At 38.7% G+C, this 25495-nt stretch overlaps 1 protein-coding gene across 2 annotated transcripts in view; it reads right to left on the bottom strand.

Moving 5' to 3' along the window:
* EPC2 (enhancer of polycomb homolog 2) overlaps nucleotides 1–25495 on the bottom strand; it is a 50786-nt gene that overhangs the window by 8465 nt on the left and 16826 nt on the right. For both annotated transcript variants that reach the window (XM_014285672.3, XM_005433168.4), the window contains exons 2-10: nucleotides 23223–23382; nucleotides 15310–15455; nucleotides 11895–12101; nucleotides 10946–11094; nucleotides 10560–10692; nucleotides 7674–7865; nucleotides 7292–7381; nucleotides 4688–4833; nucleotides 4239–4582 (exon numbers count right to left, since the gene is read on the bottom strand). In XM_014285672.3, the coding sequence (XP_014141147.2) occupies nucleotides 4239–4582; nucleotides 4688–4833; nucleotides 7292–7381; nucleotides 7674–7865; nucleotides 10560–10692; nucleotides 10946–11094; nucleotides 11895–12101; nucleotides 15310–15455; nucleotides 23223–23382 (1567 nt within the window). The remainder of the gene's footprint in view (nucleotides 1–4238; nucleotides 4583–4687; nucleotides 4834–7291; nucleotides 7382–7673; nucleotides 7866–10559; nucleotides 10693–10945; nucleotides 11095–11894; nucleotides 12102–15309; nucleotides 15456–23222; nucleotides 23383–25495) is intronic.

Genomic DNA, 25495 nt, shown 5'->3' with positions numbered 1-25495 from the left:
TCCAGGTACAGGGAAGATTATCGTAGTAACGTAATAATTGCTCACTCTGCCTTCTCATGTTTAAACTCCACTCAGTTCACTACCTGTCACCAGATACTTATTCAGTGGTCAGACTGAACTCAGCTGTTAGCCTTGTTATAAAACAGCAGATCTTCATTAGCAGATTTAATATTATTTGCTTCTGCCAACTCAGACAACTGAAGGGTCCTAGAGAAAAAAAGAAAACAGCAAACCTCTATGACATCTCAAGGTAGCCTTTAAAGGTCATAGTTAAGTGAAAGTGTTCTATATTTCTATTAAAGGTTCTATTTACCAGAATTTTAGCTTCCACTGCTGAGTATCAGGATTTTCTATGTTACCATACCCTGACTGTACTGAAACACTATAACTGAGCAAGGTAAAAAAAAGCCAATGTGAAATTAAGTCTTCCAGGCTCCTCTCCTCCTCGACAGCTTTGGTTTGGATTATTGCATCCCTTCTCTTACGATCTGAAGGCTTTAATCAAAGATTGTCTTTTCAGGCTGCCCCAAAAGCAGCATTTCTTTAATTATTTCTATATGGTATTTAATTCTGGGGGAAAAAAAAGGAAAACAAAACAAAACAAAAAAACAACAACAAAAAAAAAAACCCAAGAAAAACTTCAAAACGTAAGAGCTTCTTCCATAAGCACAGTTCTTCAACTGAGAATGTCATCATCTGCAGTTGTCTTTTGTATCTTGGGACATGGTAACTAAATCGGTAACTCTGAGCAGGTCATAGGAACTGGCAGATGAAGCAGACTGGAAGCCACGTGCAACATACCGACTGTACTGCAAACTGCTGAAGATTTTGCTTAAAAAAAAAATCTACTTCTTACTTCAGTCCCAAAAACTGGCTGAGTTGCACTCTAGGAATTCTGCAAGTAGGTTAATTATTACTTACTCTACCATCCACAAATTCCTGGTAACTTTCTCCCTCCATCATCTCTCCTGATGACTAGTTGTATCCCTAGCTCATCAGTTTCTCATTTTACATTAAACAGAGAGTTGGTCTGGAGGTGTCTCTGTCTGGAAAAGTAAGCTGGTCTCTGCCAAAGTGTGCAAGACTACAAAAAATTTACACAACTGATCAAAGGGAACAGATTGTTTCACTGAACTTGTCTCAAAGTTCCTCGGATTCAGCTTTTCTGTTTGCAGTTCTTATAATATGAGCAAGAGAGTAATTTAACTTGAAACAGTGGTTCTTTATTTATGCACTGATGAGGCACTTTCAAGAAAACACTAGTCACACATTTTTGAAGTAAGTCTTTCTGTTTGTACAATGCCTAGCATCTGAGGAAATACCAGAGTTGCTTTATTAATACAAGTGAAAAATGTAAGTCAGAGGTAACTTTAGACATTCTTGCACACCGAAAACCAAAGCGAGCAACTCCAAGTCTTCTCTAAACTAAAAGAAAAAACAAAAACCAAAAACAAAACTCAGTTTAACTACCGTCATTGTTTCCTCTAGAGGCAGCTTTACGCTTACACATAAGTGTGCTATAAAAAATCATCTCCCAAACAGAATGACTTTAATAAATGCAGCAATAATACTTGTGCTCATTTAATGCACAACCAGACTTTGACCAGCCCTTTTAAAATTTACTCACTATTTACTAATGAGAAAAATCTAACAGCAGTGCCTCTTGCTGGCTCAGTTACTTGGTGAAGAGCTTTGTTGTCTACTGCATCTGATCCTTTACCAGAATTACAGGATCTGTTTTATAATTTAAACCTGGAAAGAAAAAGGTCTTCCATAACCATAAGTTTTCCTGCATAATGTACTTCAACTACTCAGCGATCTCTATTCAAATCTAAATGTATTCTTCAGATGATTTCTAAAATTATATAACCAAAGTTAATTACTATTCCTCTACAAAGTGTCTTAGATCCATCAGATTTAGTAGTATGCTTTTTTTTTATTATTTCTCTATAGCCTCTCCCACCATTAAAATCAGTGTTTCTCTTCCCTTTCCTTCAGTTCTCATTCCCTAAGAGTGTAAATCCTGAGGTACTTGAGTGCTAGTCCACATGTATGTATCAGGTCTGTCATTAATTTGCTATGCAGCACCAACAGTTTAGGGTTTTTATTCTTGTTGATGGCATTACATGAATCATGAAGGGCTGACATTTTTTTCCTTACGTATACACAGTTCCCCACCAAAACACAGCCCCCTTTTCCCTGAATATACTGCTTAAATCTGTTCTCGTTTTTGTTTTCTTATTCTGTGTCATCCCTCCTATAGCTACTACAATTCTCTTCCACTGATGTGGTCTTCATTTATACTAAAACCAGGTGTGGAGATTTTACCAATCTCTTCAACCTTTTCCCTTCACTCATTTCTTCATATACTATTAAAAGCAAATATATCTGCTTCCATCCCAAAGTATTCGCCTAGGTTTTTTTACGTAGACTCCACCCTTGGGGGAGGAGGCTATCTCCCCCGAGCAGAACTCAAAGCCTCAAAGTTTTACATCTAGCTAATCCTTAAATAATCAATTGATATTTATTATTACATCACCATGAAAAATTCTACAGAAAAAATAATCAGCTTAACCTGTACCTTTTTAAGCCACTTTCCTTACCTTGGTGTCACCATACTTTATTCATGCAAAATTGAAATCTTGCAGTATTACTTGCATGTTACATAAAGAGCTATGAGCAAATTCTTCGTTGTTCCTTACAGCTCGTAGTCCACGTTTCACATCCTTAACTCTAACAAACAGTATTCCTTTCTATTTTCTGCATTTGCTTTAACAAGACATTTCTCGATGCTTATCAACAATCCCATCACACAAAACTGCCCCCTTCTGCTACAGATGCAACTCTCCAGACCTTCAAGTTCCTTACAAAAAAAAAAATTATATAAAAATGACCACAGCATGTAATATTTGTTCTCATCATGCAGCAGAACAATATTGTTGTGCAAAATCATTTCGTCTGCACTGATGGTACTTAATAAGCTAATGCTCAGTCTTTTACAGACCTAACATAAAAAACTGCTTTTGTCTTCAAGAAATGTAATTTCTACGCATGAATTCTAAAGGTATGTTACTGAAGATTAAATACCGAATCCTGCAACTGTCTTCAAAAGAGACAGATCATTCCGCATCCATACAAAGCTAATTATGGAATTCAGAATCAGCCTATTTTTTAAATGTAATTATTCCGTATATACACAATAGAGTAGGAAAATAGTCAAGATGCTTGTTGATGCTTGGTAGTGGATCTCTTTTGACGTATCTCTAATTGTTCAGCATTTAAAGAATCATACATCCTTTTACAACTACAAAAAAGTGACGTTAAACTTAAGCAATTACAACTCCTAGTACACGAGGCAAATGATGTAAAGACTTATAACGTAAGCTTAAAGGAGGCTTTTTTTTTTTCTTTTGGTGGCTTTTATTCCAACTTTAGTGCTCCTAGACCCAAATCGCTAACAAAGGGTCTACGAAGATCAGAAGTATTGCATATGTTTTATATTCTTGTGAAGATACTACAAGAAATGGTTTTAAGTTTTAGAAAAAAAAGTTTATGGCTGCCTTGCTCATCTGGAGCTATCGGGTCCATAAAGCTGAGCATTAAGAGATTGGCTTCACTGGCTGTGAGAGATGACATTTAAAGGCAAAGGCTATCTCCTGTCATACTTAATGGCTGATGATTCTCTGAAAAAAGTCAACAGAGAAGGCGCATCATTGGATGCTTCCAGTGTCAAAATTTTTACTATAACAGGTATCGGCAAAACATGCTGTTTTCAGACTTTTTCATGCCTGCTCAATATGCTTACTGACTTACTGCTGGTTTTCTGAGATGTTTTGGTAAGTGAAAAAGCAAAACTCCAACACACACCACCCCCCTGCCATGAAACCAACTGCTTTTCTTTTGCATTTATGAAGAGCATTCTTCCCTCCTTAAACAAGGTTAGTCTTTAAGACTCAATCACACCTAAGCAATTCTTAAATAGAAGCAGAATCCCTCCTTTGAATAATGCATGTTTAAGTCCGGCACTTTTATCAAGATTCTGTTGAAACCGTAATAAAAGCAGAAGGAAGAAGACTGCTTGTGGAAAATTTCTGTATACTCTAAGAAAACACAAAATGATTAGCTTGTATCTTTGGTTTAGGTACACATCGCTGCTGAAGATGTTATCAGTCCAATCACAAGTAAAGACACTGGAATTCAGTATTTCGAGTTCCAGAAAAATTAAAATCCTTGCCTACCTGATATGCCATTCTTGCTGGTGTTCAATAAAGCTACAGATGCTGCAGAAACTCTTTTATTATTCACAGTCTGCCCTGGTTTCCTTGAGGTACATTCTTCGCTATCACTGTCCTGTAGATTTAGTAGCCTTGGCTGAAAACACTGCAGTCGACATGATCTGATATTGCTTAGTATTTCAGAAAGGGACAGTCTGTTTTCACAACGTTTACTGGAAGCATTGGTCCGTGAAAAATTAGAAGAAAAGTCTAAAGTCTGGGAAGAGCTTGAAAAACTGTTCAGCATTTCTGGGTCAATCTGTCTCAAGACAGGATCATGTTCTGTGGATATTCGGTCCATTATAACCCTGATTGAAGAGGATGGGGAAAAAAAAATATGTTAGTTTAACTACCCCTTCCTAATACTTCCATCCTTTGAAGGGGAACAAAGGGTAGAAATAACACAACAGTACCTTCCACCCCTGCCAATTCGTCTTCTTGCAAATCCTATACATCTTCTTGGAATTGTAAGAGTTGTAAGGCAATGCCTGAACCTCAGTTTGTCCAATTCTGCCAATTCCGAGCTTTCATATGAAGAATTAGTTTGGTCCAAACGAGGCTGTAAGAAAAAAAAAAGGCAATTTTGCACTCATTTAGAGTGTATACTTCGATTAGGTTACTGCTAAGTAATTATCATGCACAGGCCACAGTATAGAAAATGCCCACAGAACTATCACTTGATTAATATGCTCAGATCATAAAAGAACTTGGAAGATTAAAAAACGAAAACAAAACAAACCCCCATGAATTCACAAAGCAGAAAACCCTCTTTCCTTGATTAGTCATAACATTAGACGCCACAACGAAAATATAGAACAAGCCAGAATTAATTCATTCTGCCAAGAAACACATAAAACCATCCTACTCAGACATGGGTCCATCTGGCCAAGTACCTCCCGTCTGATAATGGCTCTTTCAGTGCTTCGTCACAAGATATAAAACACAGGGAGAAATCCTTCACTTGTTACAGCTTCTGGGCTTCAGACTCTTAGAAGCCAAAGGACTTCCCACAGGCAAGGCTGCACCCTCACCATGTTTTGTACTCAGCTGAGGGGCCACCCTTCTCATGGATTCGTCTTATCCCACTATAAAGGGTCAGTAGCATAAAAGCTTTTGTCTGTAAAAATGAGTTTATAAAAAATAATTGATAGAAATACTTCAAAACTGTACGCACAACTCCAATGCTAAGCGTCGTGCTACAGAAGAATACTTTTAGTATTTATTGTGACAAAGGAAATCCCAAGAAAGCCTGTTCCTTTATCAGAGGGTCCTGCTGAATCACCAGCTGTACAAAGCAAAACTTCCCAACTCAGATAGCTTGCAACCTGAGTATGTAGTCCAAAATTTGCCCTTTAGTTTTACTCATGAAACACACACTGCCAAAGGTAAAGATGCTGATCTGAACGGCCTTTGTTCCAATACACAACGTTCAATTACAGGAACTTGACAGTGTATTGTCTGTATCAGCTTACCTTAGGGCATCTTTATCACTCCAGGAATATCTTCATTATTATTATGAACTCAAAATTGCATAATCTTTACAAGCAGAAATGCTGAATGCTGTCTGAAATGTCTTATATGACAGGTTAAGAAATACTCATTATCAATTTTTGTGATCAGGTTAAAACTACAGCAACAGTAGTGCTGTAGATTCAATCAATTTATGTTAAGAGTTAACCAAGACTCAAATGGCTTCAGTAGTTAAAAAAAACAAACCTAAAAGGCTAACATTAAGGCTGTTAAAAAACCTGCTTCTACACAACAATGGAAAACTAACAGGAAAGAACAATAATAGAAGTTTTCAGTCACATCAACTTGTTTTGGCAAAGGAATTAACTCACAGGCTAAGGAAAGAAAAAAAGAAGGATGAATTCTAAGCAGGAGAGAAGCTTCAGCTAACCCTCTGAAGCTAAGCAGAAAAGGTGATTAGATGAGCAACCAAGTAGTAAAAAAAAAAAAAAAATCCCTCACCCAAACTGAAATACCAAGTAACCCGAGAGGCCAAACAAAAAATGGGTGGCAAACAGACAAGTATGGTCTTAAATAACCCACTCATAAATTTCTAAAAGAGGAGTAATTAAAAATACTGACATTCTGGGAAAGATTGAGTTGTCTGTGGTATTCTGAAAGTGACTACAACACAGCAGGACACTGCAAAGCTGGCACAGTAGCAGTGCCAGCACACACCTGACCTGGGCAAAGAATTTCCAGTACAACTTGTATGAGATGCCCATGCTACAATCTGAGCATTCTGGGGAATGTCTGGGCTTCTGAAACAGCCTTCCTAGTGACTAGATGACTTCCCTATAAGTGGCTTTAAAAGCTACACAATTATTTTTTCGTGTACCTTCATGCTTCCCATGGGAAGCAAGCGAAGAAAAAACAGACCCATCACAGTGTTGTGTTGCCCTTCCTGGTCCTCTGCAGCCTAGAGCTCCCCATCTAGAAGTACATGCTTGGTAAAAAACTATCATTCGGTGGTTCTGAGATGATGACAGGACATCTATAATTAGTCTCTGTCCTCTGCACATTCTTGCGATTGCAATTTAGTGTTTTTCAATATGCCTACAGTCTGCACTGTTTTCAAAAGAAAATTTTGACAACTATATGAAAAAATCCTCAACAGAGTAAACCCCTCTGCTTCAACAGCACTCTACTCAATGCCCCAGTGGGATCTGTCAGCAGGTCTGAGAACCGGGACAACTAGTATCTAACTCCTAATGAGCTCTACAATCTGGGAAGAAAGAACGTGCTAAGAAAACTGGGGGGGGGGGGGGCGGGAACCGACAAAAAGAACCCTCTCTCCCTTACATCACAGAGTAACAATACAATGAGAATAATTCTCAAAGATTGAGAATAATTGTCTTTGGAATCACCAAATCATCAAAGCTTTGGTGGTGAAAGTGGGAACAGAAGAACTATTACAGTAGCACAACGACAATCTCAATTAAAAAAAAAAAACAACAAAGCAACAAAACAAAAGACACCACACTAAATCCAACAGCAGACAGTCTTACAGCATAATACTGGCATCCTGCTCTTCTCCTGAAAGCACAAGATCCATCAGGATCATTTTCTTCTTCTGCTTCTGATACTGGTGAGGGTACCTAGACCAGAAAACAAAGTCATTCTTCTAACTGCCACGTTTATATAATACAATTTTATTTATTATACCAAGTTTTATTTATATAGCATGAACGGCCACATTTATATATTAAACACAAGCTTCTCCAAAGCCTAGCTTCAAAGAAGAACACTTACTCACAGTTTATCCAAGTACCTTACGTACTACATCCACTGTCCAACAGAGTTATTCTCCATTTCAAGCCAGACTGACCAAATCACAGGCAACTGAAATTTCTGCCTTCTGTACACAGAGATGCTGTAACAGAGTATTACCTGCAGGAACTCATCTTCATCCGAGCTGTGGAAGTCATACTGTTTAATGTCACTCTTGCTGATAACAGGCAAGGGCTCAGCAGAGGGCTGTTGAGGAGTTACTACACACTCCATCTTAGGTTTCTTTAGATACTTCTTCTTTTGACGTACAACATCTGACACCTCCTCCTTTAGCGATGAATGATGAGGATGCTGTTTGTGAAAAAAACAAAAATTTTAAAAAAATAATTAACCTTTCCTTTTCTCATGCCTTGAAGACATGACTGCTTGTCTTTCAGAGCCTCTCACCATGCAGCATCTGCAGACTATTTCAGATACATAAAGAAAAATTTACTTAAAACACTAAAAAACCCAGAAATTTACCTCCAATTGTCTTTATGGGTATTTATTAATAAACAAGCTGAAAGTTTTCAAGCCACATGGCTACTTAAGAGGTTCCTGGCTTTGTAGTACTCTCAGTATACTGTAACTGGAAATCCTAATCTGATTACTTTCTGAAATCTCAGTTTTCTGTGGTAAGCACTTCTGATTTTCTGACCTGCTCTGATATGTTCAAAAGAAACGATCTAATTTGTTTCGTGTTTCTCAGCTTATATTTTTGAAAAGATGCACTGGTAATTTGGGTTTGCTATTTAAGATCTTGCGAACATAAACCCCCCGTAGTAAGCAACTCCATGAATATTAAACCGTTCTCTTGAACACAAATGCTATCAAACCTCAAAGCTTTTAAATTCAAAGGCAGATTACTCCACTTGAAAAATTCTCTATTGTAAGTTAAAGCCAGGGCAGTTTTGAAAAAGTGTTTGTCTGCTCCAAACTACACTTATCAACAACGGCCCTAGTAAAGGAGCTGAGCTCCATAACGGGAGAGGCGAAGCTGCGAGCCCAACAAAGACCCCTGCCCGAGAACCGCGGCCGGGGGCTTGGAGTAAACTCCGTGACCACAAGGTGTCGCGGGTGCTAAATACAAATTTCAAAAGGTCTTCAGCTCCCCAGCCTGGCATCCAAGCATTTTATAGGAACTAGTATTTCAGGTTATTTCCTCAAAACCACGTCTTAATTCCAAAGTTGGGTGCATTTCTTTCTTGCAACATTAACGGTGGAACATTAGGTCTTATCCTTCTTCTACACCGTATTTCATTCATAACTATAATGACATTAAAATGGCTTGCAGCGGTATCCTGGGGTTTTTGTTTTGGTTTGTTCATGGTTTTTGTTTGTTCCAAACACATGACCGACCTTCTATTATTGATGTTTTAAAGCAAGGATAGCCACTAAGGAGGAAAATATGGACTTATAACTTCAGTAGGTACTTATAGCTTAAGTTAAAGGAAACATGATATGAAGAAGTAGAAACAAGACAAGCAGACAATCACTTGTAGTAATACAATTATGCTAAGATTGGAAGCAGTTAGTTTTTCAATTAATGCTTGTATTAACTGCAAAAAAACCCCACCAAACCTTATTCTCAAGTAGCAATCTTAAAAACATTAACCCAAAATGGATACATTTGTCAACAGTGCTGCTTGTAGTGTAAGCTGCTTGTGACGGTATTATTAGCTTCCATTTAATTTCATCGGAACCACACATCACCAGAACCAACAAATACAGTCATGGTCATGGTCAACTAGGATCCTTTGGAAAAAGATTATAATGCTCTTCTGCACAGATGTATAGAGTGTCCTCATAAGAAGATCATAATGAGTATGCAAAACATTATGACCTGATTTGGTACTGGAACTGAATAGTGACAGAAGATAGAGATCCCTTTGCTGTATTTTTCTTAAATTTTTTTTTTTTGTGGAATAAGTTTCTTCGTAAGACAAAAAAACCCCCAAACCATTAAAGTTTAGCATTTCTAGCTACGTATTATTCTTACATTCTTATTCTCCAGATGTTACTAACAAGGTAAATATAAAACTAGATTAATTAGGTTCCTCTATAGATTAAAACAAAAAAAAAAAAATGTAAAGGAAGGCTTTGTCAAAGTAGCTTTAAGTACAGCACTCCACAACTTTGCTAGTTTTAGAAAGACAAAATAACTAGTGTGTCACACATGGCAACTTGAGTTGTACATCCCGCACTCACTCTCTTGAGCACTCTCTCATCCTTTTGCAGAAACTAGGGGTTTCCAAATTTAGCCTCTCTTTCTTCCACCTTCCTATGTTTGCTACTTACCTAATATGCCGAGGGCCATGTAGCAGCAGATATAAAAATGTCTACTCGGCATTACTGAGAAGCATACAGGCCTCAGTAATAACAAACTGCTACAAATTCTAGTAAGTGTTTTTGAAAACATTAGTTGCTTACAACTTCTTTCAGCTGTCAACAAGGTAACAGATGCATTCCTGCACCTGGAAATTTTACTAATCAAAGATCAGTAACAGTTCAGAATAGTTTCTACAGTCCTTTGGCATTCTAGCTGTAATTCAGTAAAATCCTGTATTTTCAGTACTATCTTTGCACTGAGGGCCAGTCAGTGCTCAAGGACACCACCACCATCAGAAAAATTCAGTGCACTAGTCTCCCTTTGAAGTAAGAAGGAAAACAATTCGCTATACTTGGCAATCTCATGAGGTCCCGCTAGCCATTTAACACCTTCCCATTTACTTCACCTTACAACAAAAGAGACAGAACCAAGAAGAAAAATGGAGACTAGTCTAACACTGCTGTTCACAGAAACAAACAGCAATGCCAGCCAAACGTTTAAAAACTTAGGTGGGAAAGACAACAACCATTAAACTGGAAAAAACACAGCAGTCTCCTGGACTTCTACCTTCAAGCACAGCAGCCTCCTACTCAGTTTTCCAATGTGAACATCTCCTGGGTATATCCAAAAGGGTGATGGAACCGGTAGCAAGAGACTCACAGCAGAAGAAAGCTTACCTTAACTTTACATTCTTGAACTTTGTGATGATTTCCATTATGAAGAGTGGATGGAGTTGTGCTCATCTCTTTTTCAGGTCTATTAAGCTTCACTTCATTGAGGATTTCACCTCCATAATCACCCAAATGGTACCTAAAAAACCACGATTAAAAATATAATAATGTACTTCCACTTGCTTGAAAGACACAAACAAACAGTTTGCATAAAACCCTTTCTAATTTAGCTTCTGAAGTTTATGGTGCTACACAAGTCTTCGGCCGTGCATGTGTTCAGAAGACTAGCACCGATATAGGAATATATTATAGGAGGTATTTTCAGATTTGATGAAAATTAAAAACCTTAGTATTATAAATGACTTCTTAAAGATAAGAATTTGCAATTTTACCTTTTCTCAACAACTTCTAATGTTAAATGCAATAGCTCGCGTTTTGTTTTTTCTCTTCTCTTAATCATCTCCAAAATTGTTATGGCTCTGCTAAACTCTCTTCTTAATTTCAACATCTTCTCATAAGACGCTTCATCGTTCTTTCGATTCTATTGAAAGATTAAACAAATTTTAAGTCAAAAGCAAAACCTGGGAGGCATAAATAGCAAAAAACAGTTACATAATGCTGCTGCAAGTGAAAATCATACAAGTACATACAGAAGCTGCTTTTCCTAAAGCATAACCTAGCTGGTAAACAAGGCCACAAAACACAAACACTAACTTGTAAGAGTAAACTGAAAAAGAACTTTTCAGCCATTTCCTCCCCTGCTTTGTCTGATCAGATTCTGTATCAACCCAGTAGAAGTTTGTCAGAACAAGGAATTCAAGGCTTCCTAAAACACTTTTTCCACCTTGATTCTGCACACGGTAAGGTTGTCTACATATGTGTACAAAGTTGATGTAAAATACTGTGTAATTACAGATTACCTAGTTCACATCAGTTCATGCTACAAATAACAAACCTGAACTGTTTACTCCATGGCAAATGGAACGTCATTTTTCCCTTTTTCACAGAAAAATAAGTTTGTAACCTAGCAAGTCCCGCAGCTGCTTGTTTATGTGCCAATACCTACAAAAAAATCACCTTTTGAGTTTCAGCTTTCTAAAAAACGGACAGACTGTAAATTCTCTATAGAGAACTGATGGATTACACACTGACTACATCATTCAGGAGGTCTGAAGTTTAGCTGGGTCATCCAATATTGCAACTATTAATAGAGATAATCAGATCAGTAACTGTGGATACCGTAGGACAGATCCTGCAAGATGCTGGGCAGGAATCAAAACAATTCCTATGACCGCAGGATTTAAAGTGACAGATTTAATACAGTGAAATCTGACAAGTTACCTTTCTGGTCTGCATCTTCTCAGTTCTCCTCCGGAAGGCAACATAAGGGTCGTTGTTGGTGGAGCCATCCCTCTTTTCTTGTTTGATTTGGGGGATGAGAGACGGCCCTCTGCAATTCTTACGCTTTCTTACCCAGTAGTCATATACAGCCTTAATAAGGTAGTCATCCTCATTTAGCAGCAATTTAGCTTCTTGAAGTGTTACGAGCTAAAAGACAAAATTCAAAAGGTGCAATTGAAATGGGGGTGAGGTGGTGGTACAGGGAGAAAAATCACCACACATCTCTTGTATGCTTTCTAAATAAACTTAATTCTTTTCCAGCACAAGAGTAAAGGGAGGAAAAAGTATCTAAATGGAAGAACTTAAGCCACCACTTGGTCTTCCTAAGTTAGATATATAGTTCCCAACTCTTCTGAACTAGCATCATCATCTCTCAGAAACTTTCAGACAGTAGTCTAGCACTTCATCAATTCTTCATGAAATCTGAAAACATGGTTTGAAAAAATTACAAGCACAGGATATAAACGACTTACTACAATCTGCAGATCATCATTTGAAAATCAGTAACTTGGCTATTTCTCTCCCTAAAAACAGAAGTTTCTTATTGGTTAGCCATTATTAATGTATGATTCTTTGCAGTTTAATGTTGATTCCACTAGAAGATATTTTACTGTAGACAGAAAATATTCTGAAGTAAATCAGTTTCTTAATTTTTACCCCAAAATGTTTATTTTGTGATAGAAAAGGATAATGACTGTCCCTGTTTATTACAGCTCAGAGACACAAAGATGTGCACACCTTAGCTAAGTTATTTCAGTAGGAGATAGTTAAACACAGGTAATAAAAAGAAGAAAAGTTATCATTTAATGTTCAGCTTTTTATATGGCAATCAGACTCTAAATAAATGCAAACCCCATCATTGATTAACTAGTATGTTTGCTTAACATGCTCACACCATCTGAAAACCATTCATTAAATAAAAAGAAAACAGTATCTCTAATATTACTTAAAACAGAATTTGCGCAGCATTTCATCTTCCCTGTAACTTGAAAAATATCAACTGGACAACCTAAATTTGCAGTTCTACAACATGCCAAACTATGTTAAATCTTGTCCCTACATTAGGGTAAGCAGAAAAAGAAACAACACATTTCAGAAAAATAAGGCTATCCTAACTAGAACTACTGCTACTACATAAGTGTTAATTCCAGCCAGAGCAGAATAAAACCCTTGCAATCTACAGTAGAACTAGAAACACACAGAACTGTTTTCAAAAGAAGAAAAAAAAAAAAAAACCACCAAAAACCCAACAGGCTACTAATGCCTCTGTGCAGTATTAAAACAATAATTTTGCATCTGTTCTAACTAGAATGGACATTAGCCTGGTTAATCAAACACACATACTCACCAGCATATCCTACCCACATGTAAAAGTTGATATGATTATGTATGTAGCTAACACACAACTTAAACATCGCTCCATCACTGTGAACAGTGCTTAAAAACAATTTCAGTCTTGTTTGTCCTCTGCTCCCTTTTTTCCATTAACATATTTCTTAATTAAAAAAAAAAAATCTACTCTGCCTTGAGTGCACAGTTAGCAACATTAAGTTAACCCTGCTTGCTTGTTTTTGCAAGTAACATGGATGCAATAATCTCTATATTCCCTACTTAAATCAGGTTACCAAAAAGCCCAAGAGGAATGTCTGGAACCCCCTCCTTGGCGAGGAAGGCACTGCCACCAGCATCCTTTTGTATTTCAGAGGTAAGTCATGTAAACTGAAGCAAACTGTATAGTAGCTCCAAGCAGGATTTGAGAGCACTATAACCCCATGTGGGGAAGGAATCTGCCAGGCAGCCAAACTTCTTTCTTTCCCAGGCTCCAGTAACCTGCAAGAATTTTTTTTATCTTAGCATTCCTAACACAGAGCTTAAAACAGAGCTACTCAATATCAGCTGAAAATTTTCTGTAGCCTAAAAGTAGGACAAGAAGCTTGAACACACAATTCACAATCCCTGAAGTCAGGCAAAAAATACTATACATGAAGTTCCACACAGATTTAATCTGCGAAGACGAATTTCTCTTCACACACCTTAAAGAGAGAGTCTATGCTATGAGAATCAATTACAGTGCTTCATGTGCACATAACAGCTTTCCTGTCATGGACTTCCTTAAATAACCACTTTCTGGTTCTGCTATGTTTCGGTGTTATTTACATTTAAGGGGAAGAGAAAGGGGCGGCTGCCCACAGAGAAAAATTTATTTCTCATAATATTTTATTTTATGAAAACATCATTCAGTTCTTAAATTTATCTTCATTATTCACGCAATCAGGAAAGATGAAACGAACATAAGGAGGATGCAAATTAACCTTGAAAACTGATAATCAGAACTGCTTTAACTGGAAGTCAAAACAGTGTTAACTATATCAAAGCTCTAAGAGATCCAAGTACCACATGTTCTACAAGTTATCATCCAGTGTACTCTGCAGGTTTTTTTCTTCACATCCCATCTTCTTAGCACAGTAAGAAATATTTACCTAATCCTTGTTAAAGTTGCTCTAAGACGTAGAGAAGACAAAATCTGGGCTCTCAACACATAGCATTGAACTAAATCAGGCTAACTAACTGAGGCAGAGCTGCAGATCCTGCAATGGATTTTTTCTCTCCTGTGAAACATCCATCTCACTGAGAAATAACTCTACCTATTTCAAACTTGCCTTTCAGAAACTGATCCTTCAGGTGTAACTTTTGAGTAACATTTTTGGCTTTAAGACCCTTCTCCAGACACTGGCACCTTGGAATACCATAGGAACTGATGTTAAGATACTGGCACCTTCTATCCATGACCAAGTAACACACAGCACACACCTGCTTCTAAAGCAAAGAAACCAGCCTCCAAGTCCGAATTTGAGTATAACTTTTTCTGGCATCTGTGCAGTTCCTACTCCAAGGGCCCAACCTTCACAAATGCTTTGCTTCACTTCAAATGTCAACTAAGGTCAATGTCCACCCATACCAAATGAAATAAAAGATTTTGGATTCTCTTGTGTTTATAGCCAAATCTATAGCCCTACTGATCACCACAAGCTTCTTCCATACCAACCCAGGCAAAACAAGATGTTTTAAGCTGTTCTCTCTAACATGCTGTGGTCAGGAATTAGCATTTAAGAACAACTCCCTCCAACCAGCCCCCCAAAGCTCCCTCCCCACCTGTTTTTCTTCAAAGTTACCAATATTGACAATAAAGGACAGTAATGTGATTTCTGTTTAACTGCAGACTCACACAAACACAACTTACTCTGTTAGTAGGAAATAAAACACTGAATTAGCAAATGAAAAACCACCCAGAACCACCCCATCAGAAAATGCAGACATCAAGAAACCTCCATGATTTCTTAACACAGTACAATACCTGACTAGAACTGGCTTTTTCGAGTCTGTCAACCATTATTTCAAACTGCAGCGGCTTGATTTCCATCTTCCGATTTAGTCTGTTCAGTAAGGTTTCATCCTCAGAATCCATATCATAATCTGGCTGTTCGTTGTCCAGATTAAAAGCTGAAACAAAAATATACACACAGAAAAATCTGAAATGCTTGGGAAACAACAAACTATGGAAATACAGAAGCATGCATATGACAATCAAATAAAATGAGTGATACAATTTCAGATTATCACATCTCTATTGTAATACTTTTTTCATTACGCTAAAAAGTTTCCCCATAAAACAGCCGCAAGACAGTAGTTAGAAGTTGCTTGTGTCTGACTTCCAATATGAGAAGAACCAAAGAAATTTCATTTTATTTCAAATGGTTTGAAGGGGTGACAGGGAAAAAAGCTTTAGTTAAAAAATAATCCACAGATGCATAGAAATGTTAATATATCTTTACAAAACAAGAGCAACAATGTTTCTTACTGTTGTTATAATAAAGGTCCTCCAGAGTATCACAGTAAGATTCTTAACAATTAAGATAATTTTCAATCGAATCCCAGACTTGGAGAAAAATCACTTACACTGAAGCTCCAATAAAATGTCAGTTGCTTATTTTTAAATAGTTAACAAACCTGGAATCTTAAAATACTTAATAGACTAAACCTTTTTATTTTTTTTTCCTTCATATAACTGCGACACAAACTATGCTAGACTAACTGTGGGAATTGTTACCTTTTCTTCCAAACCAACTCAACTCTAGATGTAGAACCTGAATATTCCCACATACTCAGCAAAGAGCAAGTTCCTGACTTTACAGCAAAGCTCATTTATTACAGATTGTGCTATTAGTTTTCCACATTTAGACAAAGTTTCTGGTCCCACCAAAAGCAGAACTACAACACTCCAAATAATTCAATCAACAAGTAACTGTATTAACAGCAGCGAAGGGTTCTTGAAATACATTCTGTTCTTATTAGACAAACAGCACTTATATTTATGCTCTTAACTCACGGCTATATCCGAGCACTAACTTCAAGAAAACCTCTGCTACTGAGCTTTCCAGTAAAGACTCTTCCCCTGTGAAAGCCTTAAAACAAAAGCTTGGAAGACCAGGAACAAAAGAAAACACTGAAAAAAAATTAATAAAATCTTTAAAGCAAATTATAGTATATTCTCTCCCATGGTCTGGCCAGTCAACACACAAGTGGTAAGCAGCATACTCTTGCCATATAGCAAACTAGCCCAAGACCCCTCTTTCTGAAACAGAATAGCTAAACCACTACCAGCATGTAATCTACTTGGCTACGCATGGAAGCTCTGTCAGATACAGCTGAGAAGTGCTCACAAGCAGTCCCTCACCACTTCCAGCTGCAAACTGCTACCTCTCGGAAGAGACAGTGCTCAACTACAAACTCTGACAATACCACGTGGTGAGAAGGCTTCTCCGGCCGAACATGAACACACACACTGTAAGCATAGAATAAAAATTTATTTCAAGAAGAAATTAACATAGCAGACTGTAACTATGTATCAAATGGAATTATTAATAATATTAATTCAATAATAAAAAGTTGCATGGCAACTTTAAGACACTGTCATTGGGCACATGACCCACAGCTCTCCCTCTAACCACCATATTTGCACTACAGCTTACAACACTGGATCCTGCTTCTCCAGTGGCATCTGGCATAAGTTTTGAGAAAAAAACTGACCCTTTTTAAAAAAAATAATTCAGTCTGTAAAAATGCACTAAAAGTGTCATCAGGCCAAACTATGCACTTAGATTTAAAGTACCTGGGGTGACTGTCACATGATCCTGTCCAATAAGCTGAACAGCCAGTGACCAGCCAAACAACAAACTAGCAGCCAAGGGCCTGCACTGGACTTGATGAAACCAGTCTGCTACCTACCATCTTCAGTGCCTGTAAGCTTTGCTCCAACTTCTCCCGTGTGGTCCCAGCAGAGCCACCTGGGAGCACAGTGTTGGCACCAACATCACATCACCCACATCACATCACCATCACATCAGCCACAGACCGAAACCGGGTGAATTGTCCCGTCTGAGCTGTAACCCTCACTTCCCAACACTGGAAAAAGCTTCTCTCTCGTACAGCACTGACCTGTGCTCAAACGTGGGCTGAATATGTCTGACTCCAACTGTCATACACCAGCATTTCAGAATTCTTCAGAGCTCTCCCAGGGAAGTCCAGCCCTGGCAGCTCCTACTTCTCCTGCTGCTGTGGAACGATCCCTGATATTGCACTTCCCCTCCACTACAACCTGTAATTCACTGACCTCTTAAGCATGAGCTACCACTTTCACCAGAAAGTAATTTCAGTTGTTTTCCCTGACCCAAGACCACCCCCAGTGCCTATGAAACTACTACAGCCCTAATGTACACTGTGAAATCACATACCCACAGCTCTGCTCAAGGGAGGTGGTCAAAGTTTTCTAGACCAGGTATTCCCGTTATTTTGGAAAAACTCTCCTAACAATAAAGCCGGTCTCTCTACTCCAAAAAACAGATGTTTAACCATGTTTTTGCAGATGATGTGACAATACCCAGAAATCCATACAAGTGCAGAAAAGACACTGCTTGTTTACCCTCAGACAGATGCTGGATCTTACAGACAAAAAAAAAAAAGCAATGTCAACCTATTACTAAATTATCTACTGATCAGGTAATCAATTCCCTGCAAACATAACGTTTCAAGACAATTTCTTTAAACCAGACTACCAGAGAGCAGGAGGATCCCTATGCAGAGAAGACGTGATGCTGTTCACCTGTAAATTGTAAGCAGTGCCAGTGAACTTGCCTTTGTCTTGAACCATGTACCTTCCTGCACCACCTTTCAGAACTAAATCAGGCAGGCTCGAGTGAGATGCTAAGGAGACACTAAGGCTAGCAAGAAGAAAAGAAGCCCAACCATTCCACCGACAAGCAACTTAAAAGACCAACCACCCCCAGGAATGCATTATGGATATTAGTGACAAGACGGCAAGATCTCCATCTCAAAAAGGGAAGGCAGATTACCGCACTGCCAGCACCTAATGCAACCCTACAGTACATCTTTGCTGAAAACAGGGGAGTTCCTCCCTCCCACTGCTAGCAAGCCAAACCAGTTTGCAGGGGCACCCGGTAAACACCAGGACCAGTTCAAGACACACAGAGGTGCGTGTGCAACCAGAAGTGGAACAGGGAAGCAAAGTGGAACCTCCCCTCCAACCATTACATTGGTTCATCTGCCCCTGTGAACTGCGGCTAAGTAACATATCAAGTCCGCCTAACTTCATATGTTGGACTAAATTATTTGCTCATAAAACATCAGCCCTCTTAGCAGTCATTTTGAGACTTCATGAATAACAAATGAAGTGCTGAAGAACTGGAAAATCGAAAAAAAACCTGTAATCATTAAGAAAACAAAAACAAAACCCAAAAACTACACCCTGAACTTCAACTCTACAAAAATATTTTGAGAAATAATCAAGATGACAAGATAAAAGGTATCCAACATGTACTTGCCAGGAACAAATTAAATCAAATAAATCCAGTCTCACTTTCTTAAACGAAAAGACGTCAGTACTGTGATGTGAGAACAGTAGTAGCCCTTGTCACATACGCTGTTTTTCATACCATCTTGCAATGCTTTTCTTTTGCTAGCAATGCCTCTCATACGATTTTCATGACCTGTAGTTACCAATACAGTTCGTTCTCAAAGAAAGGGGGGTTACATGGAGGCTGCAGGTTAAGGACACTGAAGTAATGGAAGCAACGCTTGTATTCCAACTCCTGTGTCAATGCAGAAAGGAAGGCCACAGAGCCTCAGCAGCCTGTGGAAGCACATGAGGCTCAGGAAATGCAATGCTATTGCTCTAACCGCTGCATGCAATCGTAATGAGTTAATCGACCCAAGCTGGCTCACCACAGCTCTCGGACACTCATCAAGAGTCCACCTTCCCTTTATCTATCATTGCTCTCTGAAACACACCTTCAGTGCCATCCTCAGTCACCACTTTTCTTCTTTTCCCAAGCATTGAGTGAACTGTACTGGTTCCAGAAGATGACATCTTTCATCCTGGAGTTGGCCTCCAGTATGGCAGCTTGCTGGCTTCAAAAGCCATCACAAGACACAGGTGGTTTATGTGCTCCCTGATGTAACCACCCATCACCACCCCTCTGCTCCTGCCCCTGCCATAGCAACAGGTGGAACTGTTCATTCACGCCTGCACGAATTAGCGCAAAACCACTCAGCCACAGAAAGCACTGCATTTCAGATGACCCGCTACTAGTTAAACACAGCATTCTAAGAGCAACCAATCTGCCAGTTCACATAGTTAAAAATGGACCTATATCCCTTTTTCTTGGTTATTCCTGGGAGATTCTTGTGATTGACTGATGAATCTAGCTCTCCTACTCCAAAGCTGCTGCATTCCTCCACACTGCATGTTTCTACAGTGCACTGTTAGACAGGGCCGCAGTGATCCTACCAATTAAGTTTACTTCATATGAAAGCTCAAAACTTTTTTGCTTGCTAATTGCTGTTGCAGAACCAACATGCTCTACCACTTTAACCATTCCCAATGGCAGTACCTGTCAGACAGATTTGCTTTTGTTTACTTAAGCTCCCCTAGGAGCTGGGTTTATACTAACTTAAAAACAAACTGCATTTCTGTAAGTTACGCTAAATTCGGTTTAACTTAAGTAAATTAAATTAGTTAATTTAGCTAACAAAATTAAGGCTGTGGTTCCACAGTCATTTTAAGCTGTCATCGGCATGAGTTACCACTGAAACAAGCGGTTCCACTAGCTTCCCTCCCCAGTAAGCCACGTTCCTATCACCTTGCTACACCAGCAATCATGCAACAAGCCACAACTGAAAACTGATACGTAGTATGGAGGTTCACCTAACCAAAAAATGAAAGATAAGCTTTCTGCCAGATCACTTCCCAGAGCTGACTCACCCATGAACACAACTGCCACCAGAGGCACGCTGGCAGTAAGAAAGGAGCAGTGTCGATCCTGATGGCAGCAGCTACATCTGTACTGACCAAGAGCAAATGAACCACCACATCATGGTAGTTATAGCCAAAGTAGTAACAAACCAGCAAAACACCACCACAGTGGCAAGTCTGCAGCACCTGACTGGAACAAGGCTTCCAGCACTCCCCACCTGCACCGAAACAGCTCACAGGGAAGGTGCGATATATATACCTGTTTACACACCTAGGCTGTAAGCCCACAGCCTGAACAGATCCTGCTACAGCAACTTCTAAACACATGGAACACACAATGAATAAAAACCAGCCAACTCTCAGTTACAAGAAATGCACACGCTTCACTTGTGTTTCTGGTGGTTTGGTTTTGGGTTTTTTTTAATTTAAAGAGTGACTAGAGTTCATCCCATACAACTTAATGATGAATATTTGACCTATATTTGAACAATCTCTGTTACTTATGATAAAACATTAGTTTGGTATCATTACCCTTTATATACACACACATGTAAATTACTTTTTTTTTGGTGCCATTCTTACTATTTCTGTTATGGACAGTGATTTTCTTACACCCACTTAGCTATAATTCTAGCACAGGTACAAGTGTACTTAACCTATTCTCTTTGCTGCATATTAATAACTTACAATGCATCTTCATGTTACTGCAACTAGAAACATTCTTGTTAAATTATTAAGCATACTGGAATAATTAGAGTAGTTCAAGGCTTTTGGTTTATATTCAGTTCAAAGTCACCTGAGTTGGTGCTACCTAGGTCAACTAGTACCTGGAACCATGCTTATCCATGAATTCCATGCCTCAAAGAAATTAACTCTTCTCTGCTTGGATTCACTGGTAAGTTAAAAATATTAAAATCCTTGGCTACCAGATGAACAGCAAAACATAATTTGCTAGAAATAACCACCAGTAAGTATTCACTACAGTACGTGCCCTCTTGGCATCTATCAGTTTACATAACTTCCCTGCCCAAAGTTAAGTATTGTTGCTCTTTGTGCTTTTAGCATGAAAACAGAATTTCTAAGCAGTTTATGTAGCATAAAGCTGGCTTGTATCACACCTACTCCAACCAGAGTATGTGGGAAAAATTATCTTGGAGCAGGACCTGATGTTTATTTTCAGCTTAAATACCTTCTGCAATTCTGTCCGGAAAGACTGTGAGTCTCAACAAAACAAAGAACATTTTGGCATAATATGCTTAAAACTTTCAGACACGTTTATTAACAATATTTACAGTGTTACTGGCAATGCCCAAAGAAAAGAATAAAATACATTTCTCATTCAGCAGCTTCATTTCAGTTAAGTCAACCTCCCTTGCTTGCAGGTTTCTTTCTTGTATTAAGGAGAGAAATTACTTAATTTCCTTCTAGCTCATTTCTCACATTACCAGTATGATCTATACCATATCATGGAAGATCTTAAGCATTTCCAAATGCAAAGTTATTTCCAAAAATCTCTTATTTTGTGAATACATAGAAAAAATAGAAGCCTTCACCATGCTGGTGAGAAATGATGCCAAGGCCTTCAATATATAGCTGGTATTGGGCTTAAGAATCTTTGCCTAACTTCAATTGCAGTTCTGTCTATAAGCAGAAGACACAGAAACGTAAAATGCTTTCCCTGCTCAAATCTACATGCAGATCAACAGCCTCTTGTTGAGGCAGCTGAAGAAATGTGTGAAAAAGATTATCAACACATTCTGCCTGGCAAGAGGACCACATTCCTGTTGAAGGTGTTTTATCATACCCCTGACATTAGTCTTTCCAATACAACTAAGAACCAAAACCGTGAACTAACTGGTGATGAGAAGTTTTCTCCGCAGAGACCCAGGACTGAATTTGTGCTTTACCATGAGGACTGACAAGACGCTGCGGTAATTGAATCTAAGGTTTTACTAAAAAAAAAACAACAAAAACCAACTCCTGGGAGAACTCCCAAGCCACAAAACAACCCCCTAGAACCACACAAACATGATCTGTGTGCCAAGGAATAACTGATTTATAAATGTGTGTCACTTGTCAACAGAGCAGCAACCAAAAAGAAGTGTTAAAATTCAGAGACCACTGTAATTAACTGCAAGTTTAAATAAATTAATTGGATCTTTTAAGACACAGGAAGCTAAACTCATGCAAAAGAATACTTCATTTGACCTATAAAATAAGCTCAGAGTTCCCCACAGAAAGGGAACTCCATAGTTTTAGCAAAACGCAAATAACCATTACCCATAGCCCAGAATACATCCATGCCACATTGCATAGCTTGAACTCCACTGTTAGCAGAGCTGAAACAGAACCTCCAAGAACTCTATTATGATCAATAAAATGAAGGCAGGTTTCATTACAAATACTCTTCTATTTTTTTGATCTCCATTTGTATGGAACTTTGAGGTAACAGGCATTCCAGACTCATTCAGTGAGCAGTAACAACCCCTCTTCCACTCCCTGCATTAGTATAAGCAACTAGGAGGCAGCTTTGCTGGTTTAGTTATTTCTTCTCAGAATTACAAATAAAAAAAAAAATAAATAAGAAGAATGGCTTGATCATTACTGGATGACCAACAGACAGGATAAGGCTTGCCCAGCTACTGTACATGGACATATAGCATCAGCACAGAGCCCATAAACAAATGCAGCAGAGAACACTTCACATTTACTTTCAACCTTATATTCTTCCAGATATATGTAAATTCTAGTATCTCTTATATAAATCCCACCCAGATTTTTCAGTCCTCCCACTTTCTGAATATTGTGGCAACTTTGTCTTCAAGACTGTTTGAGGATTACTCAAGTTAATTAAAGGACTGGGGGGGGGGGGGGGGGGGACGGGTGGCAGGGAGGTGGGGGGACAGACAGACACACACACCCAACGTTTGTTAACTTACGTTGAATGTGAATGAACTGCTTTGGTTGCTTAAACTCTCCTTTATACAAACGATTGTAATAATTGACATTGCTCTCCGCTTCAGGGACTGGGATAACCATGCTCTCTTTCTTTTCTCTGAAAACTTGTTGTGCTGAGATAGCCCGTTGCAAATGATGTTCCTGCAAGAGAAGAAATTTAAGAGTTTGTTTATTTCGGTATCAGCATATAGAAACATATACAAAGACACTTATCCTTTTTTCCTACTGTCTTCCTGGTGTTCTACAGGAGGCACAGATAAAAGAGTTGAGGCTGTACTGTATTTTAGAGGACAGCAAGGTGCTTGCTTCCAGGCTGGAAGGTGTGTTCTCCATCATCTACTATACCATGGATTCCTAACTGACAGGACTCTTGGAGCTCCAGTGAATTTAAGGCAGGACTACAAAGTTGAAAAGAACCCTTTGTTCAGGCAATAGCCCACACCTTCTACCAGACTGGGAAAAAGTCAAACATTCAAACTACACAAAATAAATTAAGCAGAAAATTTGGGCTGGTATAAGGCAAATCCATCAAAACCTGTCACAGAGAAAAACTTTATGCAAGTTCAGTTAACAGATGCATAGTAAGACCTTTAAAGTATTGTAAGCAACTGATTCAAATCAAAATAATAGCTTATTTCATTATTCCTGTCTACCCAGCAATTCTTACCAGCTTGCTTTCTTTGGAAGTTCAACTAGTTAAGAGCAACACAAAGAGCAGTTCTCACAGAGTAGGACTCAAAGAGCATGGGCTCCCTAAACAGGTATCACTTCACTTTATTCTCACAGGACAGGAGTCACAATTTCTACAGAATCATTGCAAGTGAAATAAATTTCATAATAAATGTATTAGTTGACAAAGATTTTTTTCACACAATTTTATTTGTTAACTCAGCGAAACCTACCTACTGCTGCAAGTTAGCACTAAGCTGTAACTTTTCGCTTGAAGACTTTTCATGAATACTCATGTTAAACCTTGGTAAAGACAACCAGTACAACTGCACTGTTCTGATTTACAGTACTGTGTATCGTTCCAGTGCAGTCAGCAGAACACCTGATACAAACTGACCAGCCACAAGAGGAGCCTGTCTGGCAGCCTGTCAGATGCTGGCATGATTGTCAATGCTACCCCTCTTGCAGTCTCCCTCCTTGAGCCAGAGGCTGGCAGTTGTACCGTCTAAGTGTATGCCTCAGGCCCTTCGGTGCAGCCTATGACAAAAATGTCTCATGCCAAGACTCCAAATGGCTGCGGTGGCACATGCTGTCTTCTGTATGTCCAGTAAAGAGGAAGAGCAGTAGTCTGCACCAGGACAAGATCTTAAATCACTGCAGCCATTTACTTGGGAAATTCATGAGCTCTCCATCCATCTAAGTCAAATATAGAACAAGCAAAGTGCAGTCTCCTAGCCAATTAACTACTAGTCTCTAGTGGAGCCAGGAGCCTGAAAGTTTTGTTCTCCTTTCACTGTTTTTCCTCACCATAGCATTCTTGCCTCCAGCTTCCAAAATTCAAAGGAAGGCAGGATGACATAGCAGAATATCAACTCAAAATTGAAGCTCAACTCTGTCAGAGATCTATGCAACCTTACCTTGCTTTTCCCAGGGGCTTCAGGTGGTCCTCTAGCCATTCCCACATACCTAACTGCTGGAAAGATTATTTGTTGTATTTTTTCTGAACAGGGGGAAAAAAAAAAAAGCAACCCACAAACAAACCAAAACAAACAACAAAAGACTTTGCTACTCTATCTCCTCCATCGGTTTTCTGGGGGTAGCCCTCCCCACAATTAGCACCAGTGACTGACTGGATGCACAAGTGGCTGCCAGGCATCACCACCACTAACAGAACTGGCCTGCATTTCAGTAACCTGATTGCAATGCAGTCTGGCACACGTGGTGGTCCTGCATGCAGAGATTCTGTGCTACATGCTTGGTAAATTGTCTCAAGAATAGAATTTAATTCTATGAAACATTAGTAAAAAAAAAATTTTAAAAAAAGTGAATGAAAGCAAATCTTTAAAAACATGTAAATGACATTGAATAAATTATACCCTTTTGAATATTAAGATCTTGCAGAAACACAAATAATGCAATTTCTGCAAAGTTAGAATATAAGAAATCAGTGACTGAAAGAGCAGCTTTGGGAATCTCCTGTAGCAGATGAAGCAACATTAAATCAAACTATCAGGGGCTCCCAAGTGAATGCTATTAGAATTAAGACAAGCATGCAATCAAGTATCTGGTGTGATCTGCTTGAGTT

The sequence above is a fragment of the Falco cherrug genome, chromosome 8 (assembly GCF_023634085.1).
Source record: "Falco cherrug isolate bFalChe1 chromosome 8, bFalChe1.pri, whole genome shotgun sequence".
Lineage (NCBI taxonomy): Eukaryota > Metazoa > Chordata > Aves > Falconiformes > Falconidae > Falco > Falco cherrug.
Note: the sequence above shows the minus strand (reverse complement) of the source record. Positions and strands in the feature narration are given on the sequence as shown.